General features: G+C 37.5%; 2 protein-coding genes across 2 annotated transcripts; one reads left to right on the plus strand and one right to left on the minus strand.

The window, feature by feature from the left end:
* Positions 1-419: 419 nt before the first annotated feature.
* Positions 420-2,339, plus strand: LOC131248707 (B3 domain-containing transcription factor NGA1-like). Its single transcript, XM_058249113.1, has one exon. It carries the CDS (start codon positions 508-510, stop codon positions 1,696-1,698), a length of 1,191 nt encoding a protein of 396 aa, XP_058105096.1. The 5' UTR covers positions 420-507; the 3' UTR covers positions 1,699-2,339.
* Positions 2,340-12,554: 10,215 nt separating this feature from the next.
* On the minus strand, positions 12,555-13,310 carry LOC131249606 (cysteine-rich receptor-like protein kinase 44). The gene is made up of 3 exons (XM_058250403.1): positions 13,257-13,310; positions 12,826-12,910; positions 12,555-12,715 (listed from the first exon to the last, which is right to left on the minus strand). The coding sequence occupies exons 1-3, from the start codon at positions 13,308-13,310 to the stop codon at positions 12,555-12,557; spliced, it is 300 nt and encodes a 99-aa protein (XP_058106386.1).
* Between the last annotated feature and the right edge of the window lie 9,274 nt (positions 13,311-22,584).

Raw genomic sequence — 22,584 nt, forward strand, 5'->3', positions numbered from 1 at the left:
ACCTCTCTCTCTCTCTCTCTTTCTCTCTCTCATTTCTATTCCTTCCTTTCTTACAGGAAAACTGCAGGAGGTTAGGAAGGTTCGAGGATGGAGAGAAGAACCCATATGTGCAAAAGGTCAATAACAAGAAGACTATTCTCCCATGGATTGCACTCTCCTTGATCTAAGAAGGCATCGACCTTCCTAGTAACAGCTTTTCCTTGGTCTTTGTTTCGGTTTAGGATCTTTGGAAAACATCTCTTACAAAAATACAGGTGATCTCTCTCTCTCTCTCTCTCTCTCTCTCTCTCTCTCTCTCTCTCTCTCTCTATCTCTAAGCTCTTACAAATCCATCTTTCTCACGTCTCCATACTCCGTTCTTTCTCTAAGCTCCTCTATATCCATCCCTTTTCACCTCTCTCTCTCTCTCTCCTCTTACAAATCCATCCGATCCTTTCTCGCATCTACTCCGTACTCCCTCATTCTCTCTCTAAGCTCTCCATATACATCCCTTTTCGTCTCTCTCTCATGGAATGTTTACAAGGGAGAGAAGGGCATTCTGAGGAAGAAGAGGAAGAAGAAAGGCACATGACTGTAGATGAAATGGGCAAGTACCCATTTCAATTATCTCAATCTTCTTCTTCTCCATCTCCATCTTCTCAGTATAAAGGTCTTTACGGCCTGTGGGGGCCATTGGTATCAGAAGAATATGAACGGCATGATCATAACGTCCCAAAGATCCCTGGCCGAGAGGTGTTCACCAATTCAAAACATCTTGATCTCATGGATTTGTCCACGAATCACAACCACGCCGGAGACAGAAACAGCAGCAGCATCCAGGATTCTAGCCTTGAGAGAGAACACATGTTTGATAAGGTCGTCACGCCAAGCGATGTGGGTAAGCTTAACCGCCTTGTCATACCCAAACAGCATGCCGAGAAGTACTTCCCTCTCAATTCGTCGGCCAATGAGAAAGGCCTGCTATTGAATTTCGAAGACCTGACTGGCAAGGTGTGGCGGTTCCGTTACTCCTACTGGAACAGCAGCCAGAGCTATGTCATGACCAAAGGGTGGAGCCGGTTTGTCAAGGATAAGAAGCTCGATGCAGGTGACATCGTATCATTCGAGCGAGGGGCTGCAGAATCTGCCAAGGACCGTCTCTACATTGACTGGAAGCACCGGCCGAATGCCCCACCGCTGGTCCACCTTCCGCATCCACTTCCATTGCACAAATCAGTCCCATGGAGCCGCATCTTACTGCCACAGACTGTCCCTACATCGGTGTCACGGACCCAATTGCACTTGCAGCAGCTGAAATATGGCCACCGGAGTTGCAGCGGGCCATATGGTTACAATGTGGTAAACCCACCCGGGTCAGTTTTTTATCTGCGGCCACCAGGCCAACAACAGGTGGGGGGAGAGAAGCAAGGTGATGAGGACAGAAATGCCGGCCCACCGGTTGTTTTCAATTCCATGCCTGTGGTCCACAGTAATGCCACTGAGCCCAAGCGTCTGAGGCTGTTTGGCGTGAACCTTGAGTGCCCCACAGCTGAAGATGCAGATCGAGACGTTTTATCATCATCAGTTATACATCATACATGGGCTTCTTCTCTTCCTCCCCACCCATTAAAGCTCTTCAATGGTGGCCCACCATTGACAGCACCAGAAGAGTTGCCAAGGAAAGGGAAGATGTCCTTGTCCTTGGACTTGGATATATGAGAGAAGAAAATATGGTTCTAGATTCTCTCCAAGATCTCTTATTTGATCTCTTACTACGAGGGAATTCTTCTTTCAATCTGCCGAGGATACAAAGAAAAAGCTTCTGACGTTGATTACTGGAAAGACTGTATATCAGAGATAGCAATGTATTTTCATTGCTCTTTCTTCATTAGAGCATAGAAAATGGTTTAGATTGTGTTTCGATGCAATATTGAATTGAATTGCAATTACTGGTCCCTTTGTTTTGGTGGGCTCTCAAAACTAACTTGCATTCCTTTCAAGCCGAACTTGAGAATACCGTAAATCTAGAATTCAAGCCCTATTCCCTCAGTTGAATATTGAGGAAGGTAATTGCAATTGGGGAACTTCCACTTTATTGAACCAAACCATTGGAATTCAATTCAATGATGCATCCAAACACAGGAGTGTTCTTTTTTAATGGCTAGAGAGAGTTGTGTACTACAGTTTTTTTTTTTTTTTTTAACTGTATATATAGATATAGATATAGATATAGATAGAGATATAGACCCATGTCCTACATATGACATTTTCCTTCTTTAGAGCCTGGATTCCAGAGATGCATCCATGCTATATTTCGATTCTCTTGGTCATTAATACGTAAAAATTGTCTTTGTTTCTTCTTTCTTCCTTTTGCTTTTTTTCTTTTTCTTTTTTTGTGATAGGTTGTTGCAGCTTCTTCTTCTTCTTCTTCTTCTGTTTTTTTTTTTTTTTCCCTTTCTTTGTTTGTTTTAGGTTGTTGCAGCTTCATGCATCTTCCCATGAATCAATCCCTACCGTAGATTGGATTGGCCAATTAGAGGTCGGATCTCTACCCTTTCTTCTCCATTTTCCTTAACTCTATTCTTTGCAAATGTATGCTTGTTGGGTTGATCATTGTTCCATGCTATTATGAGAACTGAGACATGACCATGAAATTTTAAGCCCTAGTTCTATTTTTTCTAAAGAAAGATTCTTTGGGGGATAAAGGCACTTTCTTTTAATGAGCTAGCAAAGTACACTGAAGTATGCTATAGTTGGAAGATTTTTCAGAAGTCTATACTGCAAGGTTGGAATGCCTTTTTCTTCGATTGAAAAAAGACTGGATTTTATGGAATAGGATTCAAAATGTTTTAGATGGAAAACGGCACATGGGAATTGATGTCTACACCCATCTGATTGATTTGCAAACAACCATTTTCCATGTTCGGATATTAAATAGTACAAGGCTGTGTTTTTCTGATTCCTAAATGTCAAAATGGTGTAAGCAAATCAATGGGTTTGTGTTCAAGAACTGGTTTCCAAGGCTTGTTGTATGTTCTGTTGCTTGCATGGATTGTTGTATACCAAACCACTTTGTGCAACTCATATCATGGGGTTTCGTTTTTAGCCCTCCCACCGCCTTTTGGAAAAGAAAAAGAAATATATTTAAGCCATTTGAAAAGAAAAAGAAAAAAATGCAATATAACATGACTGTGGTTGGGTAACTCATATAAAAAGCTAAATTTGTGGAACAATAAGGTGCACCTTCTTCTTTTATTCTCAGACATGTTATGCACAGACATTAAGGGCATAAAAGCATAAAACTTGCATGAGAATCTCATCTTAGAACTTCAATTCTTCTTCCAAAAATAAAAGCACCAGAAAAGAGACTAATTCTAGGTTTACGATGGTGTATAAACATCCTACCAGTCACCAACATTCGTTGAAGGTTATAAGCCTATTATTTTCAGATTATCTTATATTAATGTGTCTAAAATCCATTTGTGTTTCAATGTTGAGTATTTCAATGTTAAGGGTTGATGATCTGTTGCCTAACTCACTGATAGCTCAAAGCTAGGCTCTTTTTTTATTGAAGGTCTTTTTTTCATTTTTTGATTCATTGATAACTTTTTCTTCTTTTTTTTCCCCTTATTCACGGTCATTTAACAATAAGCAAAGCCTGTTTTATTAGCTAATGTGTTTATTTGGCCCTTAACACATGACATTGGACATCACTCCCAATGTAAGATGTTATTCTCTCTGGTAAATTAGAAACTCATGCTGTAAGTGCAAGAACCTAATAACATAAAAATATTTCATCAGTATATTCAGTTTAGCCTATCTCATATCCAAAATTGACTTGAATCATTTGGACTGCATAAGTGCAGACTTTCAAAGCTGATTTTGCTGAAAATCCATTCAATTTATTGTTTTACTACATTTTTCTCCAGAAAGGTAGGATAACAACACCACCTGTAACATGCAATGTGTTGTGTCATTTGGCCTAATGCTATTGTGGTTGCTTAGTAGTTGCCAGAATGAAATTATGGCTGGATACATTATTAGTGGATCATCTTACCTTCTTCAAATTGAACATGATGTATTTTATTTCCTTGACTTTGATTTAATAAAATGATGAAAGTTACATAAGACTTCGAAAGGTTAATTTGGGCGTTGTGTTCAAGTAGAGTTTTCTTGCATTGATAATTCTTTGAAAATAAAATGTATTGATTTGTTTAGCAGTTAAGTACTTGATTTATTCTTCAATTTGGTATTGTGCCTTATGTTTAAATTGGCATAAAAGTCCCATAAATATCGAGTCAAACCTTTGTTTGTGCATTGCAATGTTCTAAACAATTTGGGATTTGTACTTAATTAACATTCTAGGTTACTTAAAGATGAAATCTTGATGCTTATCAAAGTAGTACTTTAGGAGTCCAGCTTGATTTTATCACCAATTGACTGATATGGGTTCAGGTAGCCCAAATTGAAGAACCTTTTTAATAATAATAATATTATTATTATTATTATTATTTTGCCAAAAGGTGGGCTGCCTGTAATTTAATTGATTAGGAAAAAGAACTTTAGTTTAAAGACCAGTCAATAATGAAAATTATAGATAAAATTTGCCAAAGTGGACGGTTCAATCACTCATTAGGAGCTTGTTATCATGATGTCATACACGATTTTGTCTCAAAATTTTTTACTAAAAACCAGTCCAAGTGCTGGTTCCTGCCAGATTTTACCAGTACTATTTAACGGTTTCCCTAGTTTGAGCAACTTTTTCATGTTCTCCCATTCATTGAATGAACTGAACTGGTCAAGTGCCCAAGTCATGCACAAACCAATGGGACCAATTATTCCAGTCTCCCAAGAATTCGAATTACTTCTAAAATAATTTCCCATGAGAGTTATTGATACCTAATGGTTTCCTATAATGCAGCTAGCGGATGCGATTTAAATCTCTATAGGCTCCAAGATTTTAAGAGGTTTAGGTCAAGATTTTATATTTTCCGCTTGATCTATAAGCTAAAGAAAATATTGTAATACAGTGTTACTAGCTCATTAAATCCAAGTAGGGGAAAGAGCATGACAGCTGTTCGAGCTATTAAAGTAAACTGTTGTGGAAAGAAAGAAAGATATCTGTAACTGTCGATCCCAAACATCTATTGGATTGGTGTTGTAATATTTTTGTGTTTTAGTGGTTCATTTCAAACTTAGTAATTAATATTACCATAACCCAATGTAAGCTCAATATTCCTTCATCATTTTTAACTTAGATCTCTTCCATAACCAGATGAAGATGATTAGGACCACATTTTACATTGGAACCAAAACTAGGTCAAAACCAGTCTATTCAGTTTTGTCGGTCACGGTTTTTACTTAATCCGCAAAACGTAATAGTTTCAGTCCCTTGACAGGATACACTCCAGAACTGAGTTTTTATTCCTACGTTCCTGGTAAAAATAGTAAAGTCGTGTGATTTGAAATTTGGTCATAAACAATGTTGAAAAAGAAATCGTAATTGCTAATAGAAGATATTATAGTGGAACGGACATTCTTCTTGTTTTATGTAATGAAAAAATCGTGATAAATAATGGCTGTTGCTTTCTCAACAATGCCCCTTATATGAACAAATAATAGTCGTTATTTATGCAAGCCATTTTCTTTTAAATATAACAGCATTCATCATATATTATAACCCAGTTTTGTTAAAAATGATTATTATTTTTCTGTGCGACACAGTAACACAAGTTTCTTGTTAACCCACTTCGGACACAGATTTCAACCATACATTAGAATTTTCAAATTAGCACAAATGAATTAAGAAAAAAAAATGTTATCTCTAATCAACTAAAAAATTAAGCATCCAAAGAAATTTCTTTGATAGTTGCATCTTTCTTTGTACCTAACTTTTTTTTTTTTGGAAGGTGGGTGTACAAATGTGTGAAATTTTAAGTGATTCTTGTGAATTAGTAATGAAAAAGATTTCTTGCACTTTATAACAGTGGGAGAGAATTATATAGGAATGAATTGCATGTTTAGCCATTCAAAAATTTTCCAATATATTTGGGGATTCCCATTTCCAATTCCTTTGTCAAATTTCATTTCTCTCAACTAAAGAACTCATTTTCGGATGTCTATCCATCAACTAAGCATACAAAAAATGTTATGTCACATACCAAACGGTCCATTATCAACAGACTGATAATTTTTCAGGGTTGATTTTGCAGTATCCAATTGCCTATTGTTCTTGATGGATAGTAATTTCTCATTTGCATCATCAACAGACTCCATCTTAACAACATCTGTGGCATTTCATATCTAAAGTTCAAAATGAACAATTTACTGGATGGATCCAGTAATTACTCTGATCGGGACTAATAAATAAGCATACCCTTTCTACGTTTGGTAATACAATAGTACGAAGTGGCATATTATCTAACGACAAGTAGAAAACAAGGGGTGTATTTATCATTCAAGGAGGGTGTCCATGTCAATTCCTTAATTTAATTTGTGAAGTAATGAAAGAGCAATGTAGCTAGCAAAACCCAAAATTTGTAGCTTAACTCAAAGTGGTTAGTTTCATCTCCTAAAAATTGATTGGTGAGCATGTGAAGAATTTGATATATTGTTATTTCATTTCAAGGTTAATGATACAGTTGAACTTTGTAAGATACACTCAAATCCAAATTAAAGATCTCTTAGATGTGTTAGCAGGAGGTAAAGCAAGCTAGGGCGATAGATATTGTATATTTATTTTCGGTGCTCCCTCAGAATACCATACCATTTTCTTAAAAAAGGTAAGCTAGGGAAGTCTGTAGCTCCCTAACTATCAAATTTCCCCAAACTTTCTTCTCATGCCCTTAGACCAATCAAAGATGTAAATCCATGACATTATATATATATATATATAATTGTTTCCCATATTTTCTCATATTTTTCTTTTATTGTTTATGTTTAGCTTTTACCTATTTACATCTCAAAGTGTTCTAAGAGATTAATCTCAACTAAAATTCCAGTCGGGATTCTGGGTTCTTGAGTGGAGTGATAATATATCAGTTCAAAAGATAAATCACCCAAGGAAACAAAAATCATGTAGAAATGTCACATTTCTATAGAAATCAGATTGGGTGCCCTTTGTTTCACCTCAGCTTTCCCCATTTGAATATCCTTCTCTAATCTAGACCTTTAAGTCAATATCTATTGAATTAATATTCATTAGGATTCTTCAATTTCAGCAGTACTAGATTTTTTCCATCCATCTCATTGCCCATCTCACATCGCTTTCTAACCAAAATAAAAAATACGATAAAATCGATCACCTATCTGCGTCAAAAGCCTTAGCCCAATCTACTATATATTTGGAAACACGTTTAATTTAATTTAATTAAGTTTCTTTAGAAGGACACAAAGTTGCAGTACCCTTAATATCCCTTGCTGCCAACCCTTCACCACTCCAATGATCAGCAAAGAGCCATCACCATTGATTTTGGTCCCTCTTCTGATAAAGTGGGGGACCATATATTCTAAGAATTTACGTTTTATTGCCACTGAAAATTAGGCTTTTAAGCTCGTTAAGTGTATTTCTATACCAATCAAGGACCCTAAACTAACACCATTTCACTCACCTTGCCTTTGGGTGCAATCTTTGTCAGGACTGTTTGGGCACCCTCAGTTTGCTGTTGAATCAATGTAATTCTACTGGTTATTTCTATAGATCAAAACCAATTTCTGATGTTGTAAAATTGTGATTTTTTAATATCTAATATTCAGCCAAACACACCTTTAATCTGCCATTTGTTTGTGCAACCACCGTTGGACTAATTCCACGTCCGTTGGTTCACTTCTTTAGAGTGTATTTGGATGCACCAGTGAATGAATTGCGAACACTTGGGTTAATGAAGAGCAAGTTACAAAAATCAATGCTATTCTTATTAGGGTGTTGACAGAATGGACCTGCCCTTCCCATGCGGGTGGTTGGTTCCTACCATCAGATAACATACGTGTCAACAATCCATGCCATTCATTAGGTAGATTACGCTGTGAATATGCCCTGCGCCAAACATAGCGTCTATCTACTAATCAAATGTACGAGTCAAACATGGAAGAGATAAAAAAAAATGGGCAGTCAGAAAAGAAGTACAGCAGTTCAAATTCCATACACGTGTGGATCATTAGAATAGCATGCCTTAACTAACTTATGGTGTGATCGTAATCATGCATATATATGGGTTCTGTGAGGAGTGATTTATTTGGTAGTCCTTGAGAAGTTGAGATTATACATATTGATTGAAGAGTGATTTATTTGGTAGTCCTTAAGAAGCTGAGATTATACATATTGATTGAAGACTGGGAGAGTTGTGATCTATAGATCTTGGTATCCTATTATGTAATAAACATTCAATCTAGTTAGGGCAGATCTATGAACATCATTTATGAAATATATAGTCATTTCATATAAGGGAAATGACATGGTCAAGATAGACAGCCTTCACTACTGGGACCAACTTAGGGTCGGTTTGCATTCACCCTTACTCCACATGAGAGTGAGAGTGAGCCATGTATACAAGATCTCATTGGACCTTTAGGCATTTGCATTGGTAGGTCAAGTTCAACTCCCTAGTCTAGGGAGCCTTTTATTTTAAGAAAGCAATTTATGCATTAAATAGGGGACAAAAGTACAGCGGGAATACACATTTGGGCCGACCCCTGAAGGAAAAAAGATGGTAGGGCCCGCCATTGGCTAATACTATGTTGAAGACTTAATGTTGAATTAAAGATTATTAATCCTTTGAATTAAGGACATGTAAAGGTTACAATCCTAATTGATTGGCTTTAGCTCTCTTTACAAGAATACCGCGTGCAATTGAAAGTGAGTGTAGTTGAGCACATCTATTAGAGTTTGTTGATTCTTACAAGGGCCAATAACGGATCCATTAATTCTATCTAAGAATATATTTATGGCTAGATTTACTAGATCAAAGACCCATTCTTCTTCTCATTCACATGTGTGGATCTACTTAGTGGACAACGTGCATCAACCTCAATCTCTACTAGAGGATTCGATGGTAGCTCCCTACTCCCGTTCACATAAGATAGATCGAGGAGAGACCTCTTCGGTCATAAAATCTGCATGAGCAAATTCAGGAAAAACCACACCACAATCGTCCAAAGATATGATTTTAAACCATTTTTAATGGTTCTAATTAAGCATGTAGAAAGCTGATATTCTTAAAGTTGAGAGATCTTGGAGCTAATGAAAATTGGATTTTAAAAAACAAGTTTAAATTCAACTCTATTTTCATTAAAAATACAATAGGGTTCATTAGCTCTCCATCTATGAAGGCTAAGGAAATTACATTGCGTTTATTTCCAATTTATTAGACAAGTAATTGGAATTAGATTCGGTGGTACATTCAAACACACCCTTGTTATGTCATGTGTATTAAACTACTAAAATGTGTCAATAGAAATCCAAAAAGGAAGAAAAACATTTATTTATTATTTCATGTGCCCCATGTCACACTAGGCACATTTCAGACCTCTCTTATCACAAAAATTTAGCCTTTTGGATTTAGACCATGGACCTTTCATTTACTTATATCATTAAATGATAACCCAGTGGGCGGTTAGGATCACCTCTTGAGTGTAATATTTGGGTTATGGGTGGTCCATAATGCCCCCATACTTGGATAGTTCAAATCAAAGCCTGTGCAAGCTACATTTATGTATTCTGCTTGTTGGCTTAATTCAATCAAACACATGGCCATATGTGTTATCGAGGGCTTGCATTTAGATTTCGTGTGCGATTGAGATGTGCGGGCATGCCAGAGTTATACTTGACTCAATGTTTGATTGGATGCTGGTGCCCCCCGTGTTAAGTCAGACTAATTGAGAACTGTACGTATGATCTAGCTATCCTCTCAACCACTGGTTGTGATTAGCAATCAACGATCATCAATTTGCGAAAGGGTATACAAATGGGTAGGGGTTAGCCCTTCCTGATGGATTCTTTTTGTCTTTTGTCTAAAAACTTATTCTTTCACTGGTAAAACAATTAATTTCTCAAAAGAATGAAGATGAACAGATAAATAAAAGAAAGGTTGAACAATGTTGATTTCATTAATTAAATATGTGGCCCATTATAATTGATAGATTATTGAAAATAACCTAGAGAAATAAACAAATGAAAGATAAATACCTGAACTGTATATAGGAATAGATGATTGAAGCGAATGGTCAGCAGAATGTGACCAGATAAGTGTGATCGCGTAAATAAGAACTCAATTGATCGGGATCCAATAACTTAGGGTGGTGGACATTTAATCTATTTTTATAATACTGTAGCAATAGATATTCACTACCAGAAAATGGGGCAAAGGCTACGGATAAAAACCGTAGCCATAGACCTATGACTACGGTTTTAGTCCGTAGCATAGCCGTAGTCGATAGGTCCCAAACCTATCGCTACGGATTTAATCTGTAGCAATAGATCCAAATAGCTATAGATATAATCCGTATCAACTATTTCTGTAGCGAAAAGTATGTACAACTACGAATAATTTTTGTAGCTAAAAGTAGTACTAGATCCGTAGCAATATGCCGAATTTTATAAAAGCTGCGGTTGTTAGATTATCAGCTACGGTCAATATCCATAGCTATTTCCTACATTTTAAAAAATATATATAATCATTCATTCATTCAATTACCACCTGCATAATCATTCATTCATTCAATTAAATTTAATTACCACCTGCATAATCATTCATTCATTCAATTACATTCAATTACCACTTACATAATCATTCATTCATTCAATTACTACCTACATAATCATTCATTCATTCAATTAATTACAATCAATATAAAAAAAAAAAAACAATAATGCTGAAAATACAAATCTTGGTGAGTCTGTGTGCACTCGCATATGGCCAGTTGGTACATCCTTCATCCTGGCCTTTGGCTTCATTAGAGAAATTTGCTCGACTTAACCCTAAAATTTCAATGATAAAGAATTAAAAGCGAAGATAGATTTTAATGGTATGGTATTTTTTTCACAATTAAATAGGCCTTTTTCAGCCGTCAGCCCATCACCTACATGAAGAATCAAAAACTGATTGTTGTCCAAGTCCACTCCTTTTCCTTTCAATTTCTTAATGACCTTTGTAAAATTACTTCTACAGTCATTTATGTAGTACTTTGAAGAGTTGTCTCGAAATGCAACTCTACTAATGACAAGGTCACTTCTTGCAACAACTTCATATGTTCCATCATCCTACATGACATTCATAAATTGGAATAACCATTGGGGGAAAAAAAGACAAAGTAAAAGAAGTACATCATGTATGACCATTTTCTTTTATTTGTTCTTAATGAATTAATAAAAAATCAAAGAGAAATGAAATTGACACAAAAGGAATGGTCTCACCATATCAATTATCTCCGGAAAGGGAACAAAAATGCCTGCACTGTCCAAATTTTGGTGATTGGTGATTGGTAGAACAAAAAAGTTGTGACCTGAAGGAAAAAATAAAAAAGAAATACACATTTCAGCTTGAACCCTATGAGGAAACAAATGTTACTATTTTCATTCATAATTTTCATACCTTGCTCCACTAAAAAATACATTTCCATCATCTACCTTCACAGTGGCATGCAATGATCATTGGATGATGACTGACCTATCTCAAAGTAAAATATCAAGTTAATTACCTCCTTGACTCAAACAAGTAAAATAAATAACTGCACTAACTGATTTTTTTTTTCATACCCTTCTCCATTAATATCAGATCTCTCATTCTCCACAAGCACATCTTCAGATTTCAACAATACAATGTACGGATCTATGGCATGCATACAAGTGACAATAGAATCAAGCTAGGAAAACTAAATGTACATATAGATGAACAGATCCAGAAACATACATGCTTCAACAACAAAATAAACTACATCATCTTCTGAGTATTACAAATAAGCCACAATCCCATAATCATGCTGCCAGGATGAGCTCAACTGTCAATTTATGAAGCTGAATGCAAGCCATTGAAGTTCATCATTTTAGGCTCTGTTTAGTTGCCACTTCAAAGTGATTTCATCTCATTTAGTTAACAGTATTATGTATTAGAGATCATAGTTTAGTTTATGTAAATTATGGGTTACCAAGAGTTTTTTATCCTTATGGAAATCTCTAATACACAATTAATGTTAGGATGCCTTTGGTTGCACCAATTAAAATTTCATGATATTTCACCATGAATCAGTCCAGTTTGGTGAAATTTTTCATGAAATTTGGTACAACCAAATACACCCTTATATAAAATGAGATGGACTCATTTTTAAGTAGCAGCCAAATAAGGCCTTATCCATTAAAACTAGAATGGCATATGGCAGCTTTTTTTTTTTTTTTTGGCCTAAAATTCACCGATTGGATTATCTTAAACACTCAATCAATTGCCTACATTTTGGTCATTATCCATGCTACATAGAAATTGTCTATTTCACAATCGTTATCACCATAAACATCTCATTTCAATAATGCTACATGAGGAATACCAAATACAGCACTGGTTTTAAAAGAGAAATATAAAGAACAATTAATCTGAGTCTTCATGGAGATAAACAAGACCTCGAGCGATCCCTATGATGATCTTGTTTCGTCTTTCCCAATTAAGTTCTAGGCATTTGATTGGATCAAATAAAAAGGAGTCGAGGCTGGTGTTGTGAACGTATTCGTAGACAAGCATCTTCTCTTCTCCTTCCAAGCAACAGCCCAACAACCTTACAAGGTTCCTGTGCTGAAGCTTAGCAACCAACACTACATCATTTCTAAGCTCTTCCACTCCTTGCACTGATGTCCTCGCCAACCTTTCACTGTTATTTCCTGACCATCCATTAGCTTCCCCTTGTAAACGGGATCGAAGCCACCTTCACCAAGCATGGCATATGGCAGCTAAAGCAAGCAAAATGTAGCAGAGAAGATAGATGTTTGGAAGGACCATTGAGTGTTTACAAAGGTTGTCCATAGCAGAACATTTTTAAAAAAAAAAATTATAATCATTCATTCATTCAATTACCACCTGCATAATCATTCATTCAATTACCACCTGCATAATCATTCATTCATTTATTCATTCATTCAATTACAATCATTCATTCATTCATTCAATTGCCTAGGTCACTACCAAATGCAAGAATCAATACCGATCTGCAGGTTATTTACTAATACCAGCAGTGTAGATGACTGGCCACATCATGAATGGACATGTCTGATGGTTAAACCAAGAGTACTTTCATACCTGATCCTTGCGAACTAATGAAGCTCTTGGAGCATCCTTCACATACTTCTCCATGGCTATGAGAAATGATGCTGGAGGTTGCATTATTAACAAGTAAATGGCCCAATGCCTCGAATTGATAAGAGATAAGCCGATGACAAGTGTCATCAAAGTCTTAGTAAGAAGTGTTTCAGAATAAAAAGAAAGAAATAGCTATTCTAAGAGGCATCACTATAAAATTGAAACCTGCTCAATCTTGATGAACTTTTCTCCACGCCCAAGATTAAGGCTTTTACATATTTCATAAAACTCAAACAACCTTTCAGCATGCAGCACATAAGTAGCTTAAGACATTCCGAACAGGCAAAAAGTTCCTCCCAACTTAAATCAGCATGTAGTGAATGATAAAGGACATAAGGATAGTTTGGATATGGAGAGTAAGTACATGCTGCCCTGCTTTCTTGTATATTTCAAGGGCTTTGATAGCGTGATGCCGTTGCATCTCAAGAATAGAGGATAGTCTGTGTACATGAGAGAGAGAGAGAGAGAGAGAGAGAGAGCGGCATACAAATGAAGACTATTAGTGTTTCTTCAGATGAGTAGAATGACATGACTTTTGGGCCAACTCATCTTTATGTTGGGCCCCCCATGATGATAGATGTTGTAAATGTCACACATATTTCATATTCATTGTTCAGTTCAGTTCATGTTCAGTATTGCAGTTTTAGGTCCGTGAGGTGTTTAATGAATCCAATTCACTGAATTCACTTCATCATTACCCTATTCAAATTGTGGTATTGATTTTCTATGTTTTCATACTCAATTCATCATTTTCCGAATCTGATTTTCACAAACTACACTAGATCTCATTACATGTCGTAAGTTCAAGTCATCTTGAGTCCAACCTTGACCCTTCTTATGAAATGAAGCCATGTGAGCATGGGTAACCCGACATGACGAACTTTCGAGTTTTTAACATATGGGTAATCTGCTAATTCGATTTGCTCAATCTAACACAAATGGCAAACTGTTTGCATGGAGCTATTCATGGTAAATTTGCCAATGTACTACAAGTATATAAAGAAATTCTTACATTTAAATAAATGCTACAATGTTTTGCCCAAAACCTCATGCATCTCAAGGTCATAAAGAAATTCTGGGTCAAATGCAAACAAAAACAATCACGCATTACAAGTTTAAAGGCACAAAGCTGCTTGTGCAGGGATGTCAAGAGGGAATGTCACAACCTGAATATTTGGGACCAACAGCAAAATTTGATCTGTAACTCTACACCCATTGAGACTATAGAAAGTTTGTTCATCAGTGTTCTGAAGTATCTATTAACTCTCTATATCAAATTCAGCTCATTCAGATTTTGTTCCCTCATCATGTGAAGTTCTGTGTTGACTCACACTATGTAGCTGACTCAAGTTTGAAGTATATTTCATCCCCATCACAATGATGGATTTGGGATACCATGTGAACTAGCAAGTACCAGAGAGCTTCACATTCTCAAGGGGATCATCTATGGTGGTGATGTTAAATAGTATATACCCAACCATTGTGCTTCATACTTTGAACTTAAGCAGCGAAAAACAAATTAAAAAGAAAAGATAACCAACTAAAAAATTTGTGTAAGAAGAACAGAACAAGTAAACAAATTAAAATTTTAGAATCCCTAGGAATAATGACGAGTAAAATGATATTACTACCCAGAAATTTAAGAATCTCCATAAATAATAACAGGCGAGTAAAATGATATTGCTATTCGAAATTAACATTCGTGCAAATTAGAGGAGACCAAAATAAGTGCTGCATTGAAATGAATGACACCCTACCTCATCAAGCAAAAGAAGAGTACCATCAAGTCCCTTTCCAAACGCTAGTGGCAACATCAATATTCATGTCCTATTGATAAAGAAAAGAATCCATGTGTTACTCTAAGGTTTCCAAGAAGAGAACTGTTCCCCGCAACCTTCTCATTCATTAATTTGTAGACAAGTCATTCTACTCATTACCCAATGGCCTAACTCAGATGGCAGTGTGAAGGTCTAATGCGGTAGCATTACCAAAGATGAAGCAAACATGGTTTTAAATTCAGCTTATTCAGATTTTGTTCCTTCATCATGGTTTTTCTTCATCTCTACTACAAAGAAATGGGAAGAATATGAAGGAGATGGGCCTTAAATGATGAATCTGAAAAACCCAAGATCTAAAGCATCTCAGGTTTTTTTTTTTTTCCTGCTCAGCTGAGAAAATAAAATAACATACAAAACTAAAGTAAATAGTTATTTATAGAATATGTAAGGAATGTGGTTTTTGATATTAAAACTAGCATACAGTCCTAATTCAGCAAACGAGTCCCCACGAATCAGAGGTTAGGATCATTCAGCCAAATTGATGATCTTGTATCATTAATCTTCATTGCGTCTATTGGTAATATCTCATTAGGTAACTTACGTTTAACTTGCTCTTGTCTCTGCTCATGGGTCTTAAAAGACGCACAATTTTTATTTATTTATTTTTTTGGCTGCATTTCATTAATGCTAGGAGGGCAAAAAGAAACTGCACTAGCCATGATCTAGGCCCTGAGGTTCTACTGTTAAGAGCTAAGTCTCATGAAGTCATAAATTGAGTTTGCATTGAATAATCAATCATTCTTCCATTCAAATTAAATAAATTAACAATTAAAGAAGATCTTACTGAAAGCCATGAAATAAATGAATGAAAATCTCAAATTTTTAGATCTAATCGCCATGCACCCAGACATTAAAGAATTGTTCTGCATGTATGACCTACATCAATTCACAATAATGTAACTATTTACCATATTTAACATAAGATAACATGAAGCTAAAAAATCCAAGATAAAAAAAAATAAAAATGAATAATGAAATAAATGCTATGCGAGCCACCCGAAACAATAGTAACTAGGAAGTTCCTACAAATGTTTTTGCAATATCTTGACCTTTTGTGCAAAATGCACACATCTATTGTACTCAAAAGTAGTAACAAAAGAGGAACTACGTGATGCCATAGGTTATGATTCCTCAAAGGGAAGTCTAAGATCATAGCATAGCAGGCAAATGAGCATCACACAATCCTTGTTTGGAATAGATCCAAACAGGCCCCTACTCTTTTCACCCTCTCGGTGCTCTTTTTGGCCCCTATAAATCCAAATAGGCCCTTACACGTCCAAACAGGTAAACATCTCCATCAACCACACAAGCAAACAACATCACCAACCACAGAGAATATCCTTCCACACATTAGACCAAATGAAACAAATGCAAATGCCACTAGGTGCATGGAAACAAATGCAGCATTTTCTTGATAGCTTTTAAAAAGAATGCAACTTTTCAGTGATTCATCAAAGGTATATTATGCATCATTTGGACAATGAACTCTTTAAAACATGCTTTTCAAAAATAAGAATTTTAGTGGAATCCACACCAGAACATCAACTTCCGCATCGAGAAATTGTGAATTTCGAAGATAACATCTTTTTTTTCTTCCCTTTTTCCTTTTAATAATTTCAGTAGGGCCTTTACCAGAAGAGAAAGAAAGCCTCCAAAAAGGATAAAATGTGAGCAAGCATTATAAGGCCCGTATCCTAGTCCGTACTATTCCATCGACTCCCACGATCTTTCCCGTCGAAGTCCGATAATCCGCGACCTATAATCGATGTTTGTGCGCGACCCTAAGTCGTATCCTTTAGATTTGAGTCAGCTTAATCCGATACTTGTACCATTGCGACCGCACCGTCGCCGCGATTCTGGTGCCGCATCTCACGCATTGATCTGATACCCTAGCAGGGAGATGTGGACCGGCATTTAGTTCAAAGAAAAACGCCACGCGTTTGCAATCTCAAGAGAATCTCTACAACATGTCCTATCAATCAATGAATCACCTCATGTCAAGTACACACACCCATGCTTTCTTTCTCCACAAGTCAAGCAACCACCAAGTCAACTCTCTCTCACCCTCTCTCTTACACACCATACATGTCAAGTACACCATCACCTCACCCATCACTCACATCCATCACCCATCTCTCACTCTCTCTCCTTACAACCCCTTCTCTCTCTCTTTCTCAACACACAATTCCAAGCAACAAAAAAAACCACACATCCATGCATTTCTGAGGAAAAAAAAGAGTTGTGTGGCCCACTTTCTCATCCCAAAACCCATCATCCTAACCCTTCATTTCTCATCTTCCACCATCAAAGTGAGATAAAAGGAGATCGGCTTTCCATCAGACCAAGAAGATCAAATGGTGGGTGCTTCTATAGGCTAGTTTCATGTTTTTTATGATGGGTCAAGTGAGGCCTACCGATCAATGGTATGGATCTCACTTTGGACCCTAAGATGTGGCCAATGGCCCACCTTGATCCTCATGATCATTCCATGATGGGGCCATTCTCCATGAACCCCATCATGATGTTTATTTTTCATGTATGGATAGGGTCATCTAGACCTTACATTTGGTGAAGAAAGGATCTCCACCGTCGATTTTTGGTTTGATGAGCCCACGTGTAATGGGACCCACTTGAGGTATGATTGCTTGTAAGAGAGAGCTCATAGTGGCAGAGCCCTCCATCACACATGTCTCACTCTCTCTCTCTCTCTTTCATTTCTTTTCATGTGATGATGTGGCTGTGTGGCCCACCTGGATGGACCCCACTATGAAGCATGTATTTTAGCCAAGCCATTTGAAGGTGGGGCCCACTTTATATATGTGTTGAACCCACACCATTCACCATCTGGTGGCCCACCTGAGTAGGGCCCACCTCACGTACGTGTATACCTAACCCATCCAGCGTCCTGGGACGCTGGATGATAATTGAAAAACACAAATATTAGCCTGGTTTAACAAGCCTTGAGGAGGGCTACTTGTGTAGGCCCCACCTTGATGTATGCACCCAATCCACATCGTCCATCCCTTTCCCCGGACCATTTTAGGCGTTGAACCGAAAAATGGGGCCAATCCAACTTTCTGTTGGGCCATAGCATAGAAAACAGTATTTGTCACTATTAAAAATCCACATGATGTTTCCATACCCCAAAATATATTGTATATTAGGCTTGTTTAGCTTGTCTTAGGCTATGGGAAGTAGTGGAAGGGGTGGATTCTTTCGAAGTGGGCCCCACGCATGAAAAACCTCAAAAAAAAAGAGATTTAAAAAAAAAATAGGTGCAGCGCCTGCTGCTGCTGGCGTCACCGTGAAACGGGTAGGGACCCACGATCCCAGCTGTGGGCCCCACCATGATGTTTGTTCATCATCCAACCCGTTCATTAGGTGGGCCCCTTCATGAATTAGGCCCCACCCAAATATCAACCCCATCTAAAGCTCAGGTGGCGTACATCATAAGAAATAGTGGGGTTGAACCGTTTGCCATTAAAATCCATTTCGGTCTTCACAGCAGTTTTGGGCCAATATGAAATTTGTTTTTCCTTCTATCCAGGTCAGCGTGACCTTGTCAGCAGGTTGGATGGCATATAACATTATGGTGGGCCCCACATGGGACCCCAAGATGCATGTATTCTATCCACACCGTCAACTGGTGTGGATGGTGGAACCCACTATGATGTATGTGGTTTAGTCACACCATCCACAGCAGTGGACGGTGGAAACCACCCTGATTTATGTGTTTTATCCACACCGTTCACACCTGGACTGTGGAACCCACCATGATGCATGTGTTACATCCAAACCGTCCAACCATTTGGCTAGCTTGTCTTAATAGGCTTGAGACTCAAAATAAGTCAGATCTAAAGTTCAAGTGGACCCCAACATTTAATGCAGTGGACAATGACGTCCACCATTCAAAATTTCTAAGGGCCATAGTAGTTCCCTATTAAGCTGATATTTGTTTCCACTTCATCTTTCACTATGATAACCTATGAACAGGTTGGATGGGAAACATATGTTATGATGGGCCTTAGGAACTTTAAATAGTGGAAATCATTATCACCACTCTTATTTGGTTATGGCCCATTTGATGTACATATAAGGTCCGTTGGTGAGGCCCATTTGATATACATAAGGCCCATGTGATTAAGCCTGTCTTGATGTATTTGTGGCCCGTTGTTGAGGCCCACTTTAATATATTTTAGGCCCATGTTGCAAGGCCCATTGTGATGTATTCAAAGGCCCATGGGATATGGCCCATTGCAACATACATAAGGCCCATGGATGCGGCCCACTTGATTTATATAAGGCCCATATGAGGCAGCCCATTTGATGTATCTGAGGCCCATGGGTTAAGGCCCAATGAGATGTCCTTAGGGTCCATTGCAATGTGTGATTTCTCCATGGTTTGTGTAATGATGTTTTATGGCAGGCCATGCCTTGGGAGCAATGTTGGTTTGACGTCCACATTGTAAGAATAATATTGGTTTAATGTCCGCATTATAAATCTCCCTAGGGCCCATTGATAGCCCATACTTATTGTGCGTAGGCCATCTAGGCCCACTTTCGTTGTGATGATAGTTCATCACCTTATAACATGCTTAGTGTAACTCCACGACTCATGCCCATACGCATCATTTGTATGTTTGATATGAGGAATGCTTGATCATAGCATAAGCCAGTTAGGCTGAGACATTTACGGGATTCCTTATGAGACGGAGTGCCCCACATGATCGTGCGGTACGCACTGGATTGCTGCATGATTTGATGGTGTGATTCATACATCTTGCATTTGTGTGTGTGATCATTATATGCCCTAGCGACATCAGGGTCGTGGCTCCACAGGCACATCGTAGATGGCCGTATTGGATACTGAGAATACTTGGTTCTAGCACTGTGGGTACTTAGGATGTCCTTGGGTGAAAGTCCCAGAACCTTTTTGATACCAGTAGTTGCTTCAACGCCTAGACCGAGTGGATACACGAGCGCCCGAGTGCCAAATACCAGTAGGCCGCGTCTCTCACTGTGTCGTAGTCGGTTGGAAGGGGGTGTGGCCTTATCCGCCCAAGTGAGGGGGCTATAAGCTAGGCTGAGTTTGACCAGTTTGCAAATGAGTCCACTATCGACAAGCTGGGTAGGTATTGGCAGACTACTGGTCAGGCGGATAGTGAGGTCTATTCCACTTGCTTTGCTATGTAGCTAGGGAGGAGGCAGTCAGTGTGAAGTATATTAGACCCCGGTGATATCCAGAGAGGAACTGTACTGATATGTGTACTCGATGAGTACTGGCTTGCTTGGATTGCATCTCGCATATGACATTTGGCTACATAGGCCTCGCATTGCATCAGTATGGCCGATAGCATTCATGTCCTGCATCGCATGGCTTTGGTATGGCTGATAGCATTCATGTCTTGCATAATATAGCTTTGGTACAGCTAATAACATTCATGGACTTACCGCATATTTCCGCATTACTCTGATATTGTACACTTGGCGCTTGCCTTACACACACACTTACACTAACCTCTAAGCTTTCTATAAGCTTATGCATGATAGATACGTGCAGGTAGCATTAGGTTGCAGCAGCGTTGAGCTTGGAGCGTGCAACAGACTTCTGGAGCTTTAATTTTGAAATATATGTATTTCCCTTTTAGTATTGTATTCAAATGATTATATTAGTGGATATGTGATGATGATGTTGCTTTTGTGATTTGGGTAAACTTGCAGTTATGATTCTTACGAGATAAATGTACGTTGAAAAATCCTCCTTGTAGGATCCCAGGATCGGAACCTAGCGTATGGATGCTGGGAGCTGAGAATGAGGTACTACGGAGGCTGTCGGCACTAGATTCGGCGATCAGGAATTTTGTGAGCCCGGTTTCTAAGTTTGGGGCGTGACAAGCATGCTGGGTATTCAAAACAAGATAAGTTGGAAATCATTTACAGTACCGACACATTGTCTAAGCAACCCTACCTGAGGAAATGCCACTGAAACAGAAAGTAAATGTGGATCAGTGAATGAGATGACAAAGAACAATTTAAGCACTTACCCCGAAACCTGGAGGTGGAAGTGCATACAGAACCCCCAACATTACCATAGCTAGGTTGTTGCAAAAACAGTAATATAATGCACATCAGGCATTTCAGTATCAAATCTAATGATGGTATTTCTTATTTCTTTTTTTGTCTTTTATGAAGGTTGAAATAATAATGCCATAAGACTTGTGGGTGAATATGAGTTGACACCGTCATTTCCACTATGAGTTAAAATGCCTCAACATGGTATATTTCGGTGATAACATTCAATTACAGATATCTATAATTTTCAACAACTAATTTTAGAGAGCTATACTAAGCCCACATGTATATACGAGTCAGCTAATGGACAAGCCACCACTTATGCCAGCTTGGCACATAGGTTGGCTTCGGCTATATTTCCTTAATCTAAAACTGCAACAGATATTATCTAATAGACTCAGAAAGTTGTGATCTAATAATTTTAGAAAACATTCCTTTGATAGGAAAAAGGCAACACTCTTGGTTGACATAAGGTGTTTCACATGCCGTACAAACCAAAGAAGTAATATATGGAATGTTTCTTGTTTCATAACATTCCTTGAAGGCTAATGGTTCAAAAATCAATAGCCTTCAAAGAAAGATCCCACGTCAACAAAATTTTCAGCTAATACTATATCAATGAGATTTGTCATCAGCTTCACCTTGAAACATAAATAAACAAGTAAAAGAAATATAAAACAAGGAACAAAAAATCCCTTTGAAAAAAAAGAAGGAAAAGCATGAATAGTAAATAAATGAAAGATCTATAGAATGGAAGCAAGTTAGGCATATGAAATAGCATGAAACCCAATCATGACATCAAATTTCTCTATACTTTTATGTGCAGAGATAGTAATGCAATACCATATGGATGGTAACCAGTTGCTATAGAGTCTAAGATGGAAAAGGAAATTCCTTTTTTGGGCCTTAGAAAAAAAAAGTCCCATTTCAATATATTTAATGTCAAGCACAAATGCAACACACACTTAGGATGTGTGCTATTTGGGATCCCAAATGTCCATCATATGATCCCATGAGTCCATGTGTCCTTATCCAAAAAAAAAAAAAAAAAAGTTATCCACTCATCAGGTGACACATGCCTTGCGAAAAAAATGCTAAACATTTACCAAAACTAATAAGCTATTTGGAGAAGGTTCTTACTTAATCAACTACTTCAACTCAAAACTAATCATTTCTGCAATCAAATATTATAGAATTAGAAATAAGAATCTGTGAGGGAAAAAACAGAAACTTCAATTACATGAAAGGATACAAAGCATCATACCGCTGCAATTGAAGGTCAAACAATAAGCATTTTCCTATAAATGACAGATGATACAATCCAACTTATCCATTAATGTTTAAAAGGTCAAAAATCT

The sequence above is a fragment of the Magnolia sinica genome, chromosome 6 (assembly GCF_029962835.1).
Source record: "Magnolia sinica isolate HGM2019 chromosome 6, MsV1, whole genome shotgun sequence".
NCBI classification, from domain to species: domain Eukaryota; kingdom Viridiplantae; phylum Streptophyta; class Magnoliopsida; order Magnoliales; family Magnoliaceae; genus Magnolia; species Magnolia sinica.

What these genes read in the sequence shown, in the direction of transcription:
- LOC131249606 (XM_058250403.1), bottom strand. Translation starts at nt 13,310, where the DNA reads ATGGAGAAGTATGTGAAGGATGCTCCAAGAGCTTCATTAGTTCGCAAG. An exon ending in CATTAGTTCGCAAGGATCAG is followed by an intron (nt 12,911 to 13,256) that starts GTATGAAAGTAC and finishes TGCTTGCTTTAG; the next exon opens with CTGCCATATGCCATGCTTGG. An exon ending in TCAGGAAATAACAGTGAAAG is followed by an intron (nt 12,716 to 12,825) that starts GTTGGCGAGGAC and finishes GTTGCTTGGAAG; the next exon opens with GAGAAGAGAAGATGCTTGTC.
- LOC131248707 (XM_058249113.1), top strand. Translation starts at nt 508, where the DNA reads ATGGAATGTTTACAAGGGAGAGAAGGGCATTCTGAGGAAGAAGAGGAA.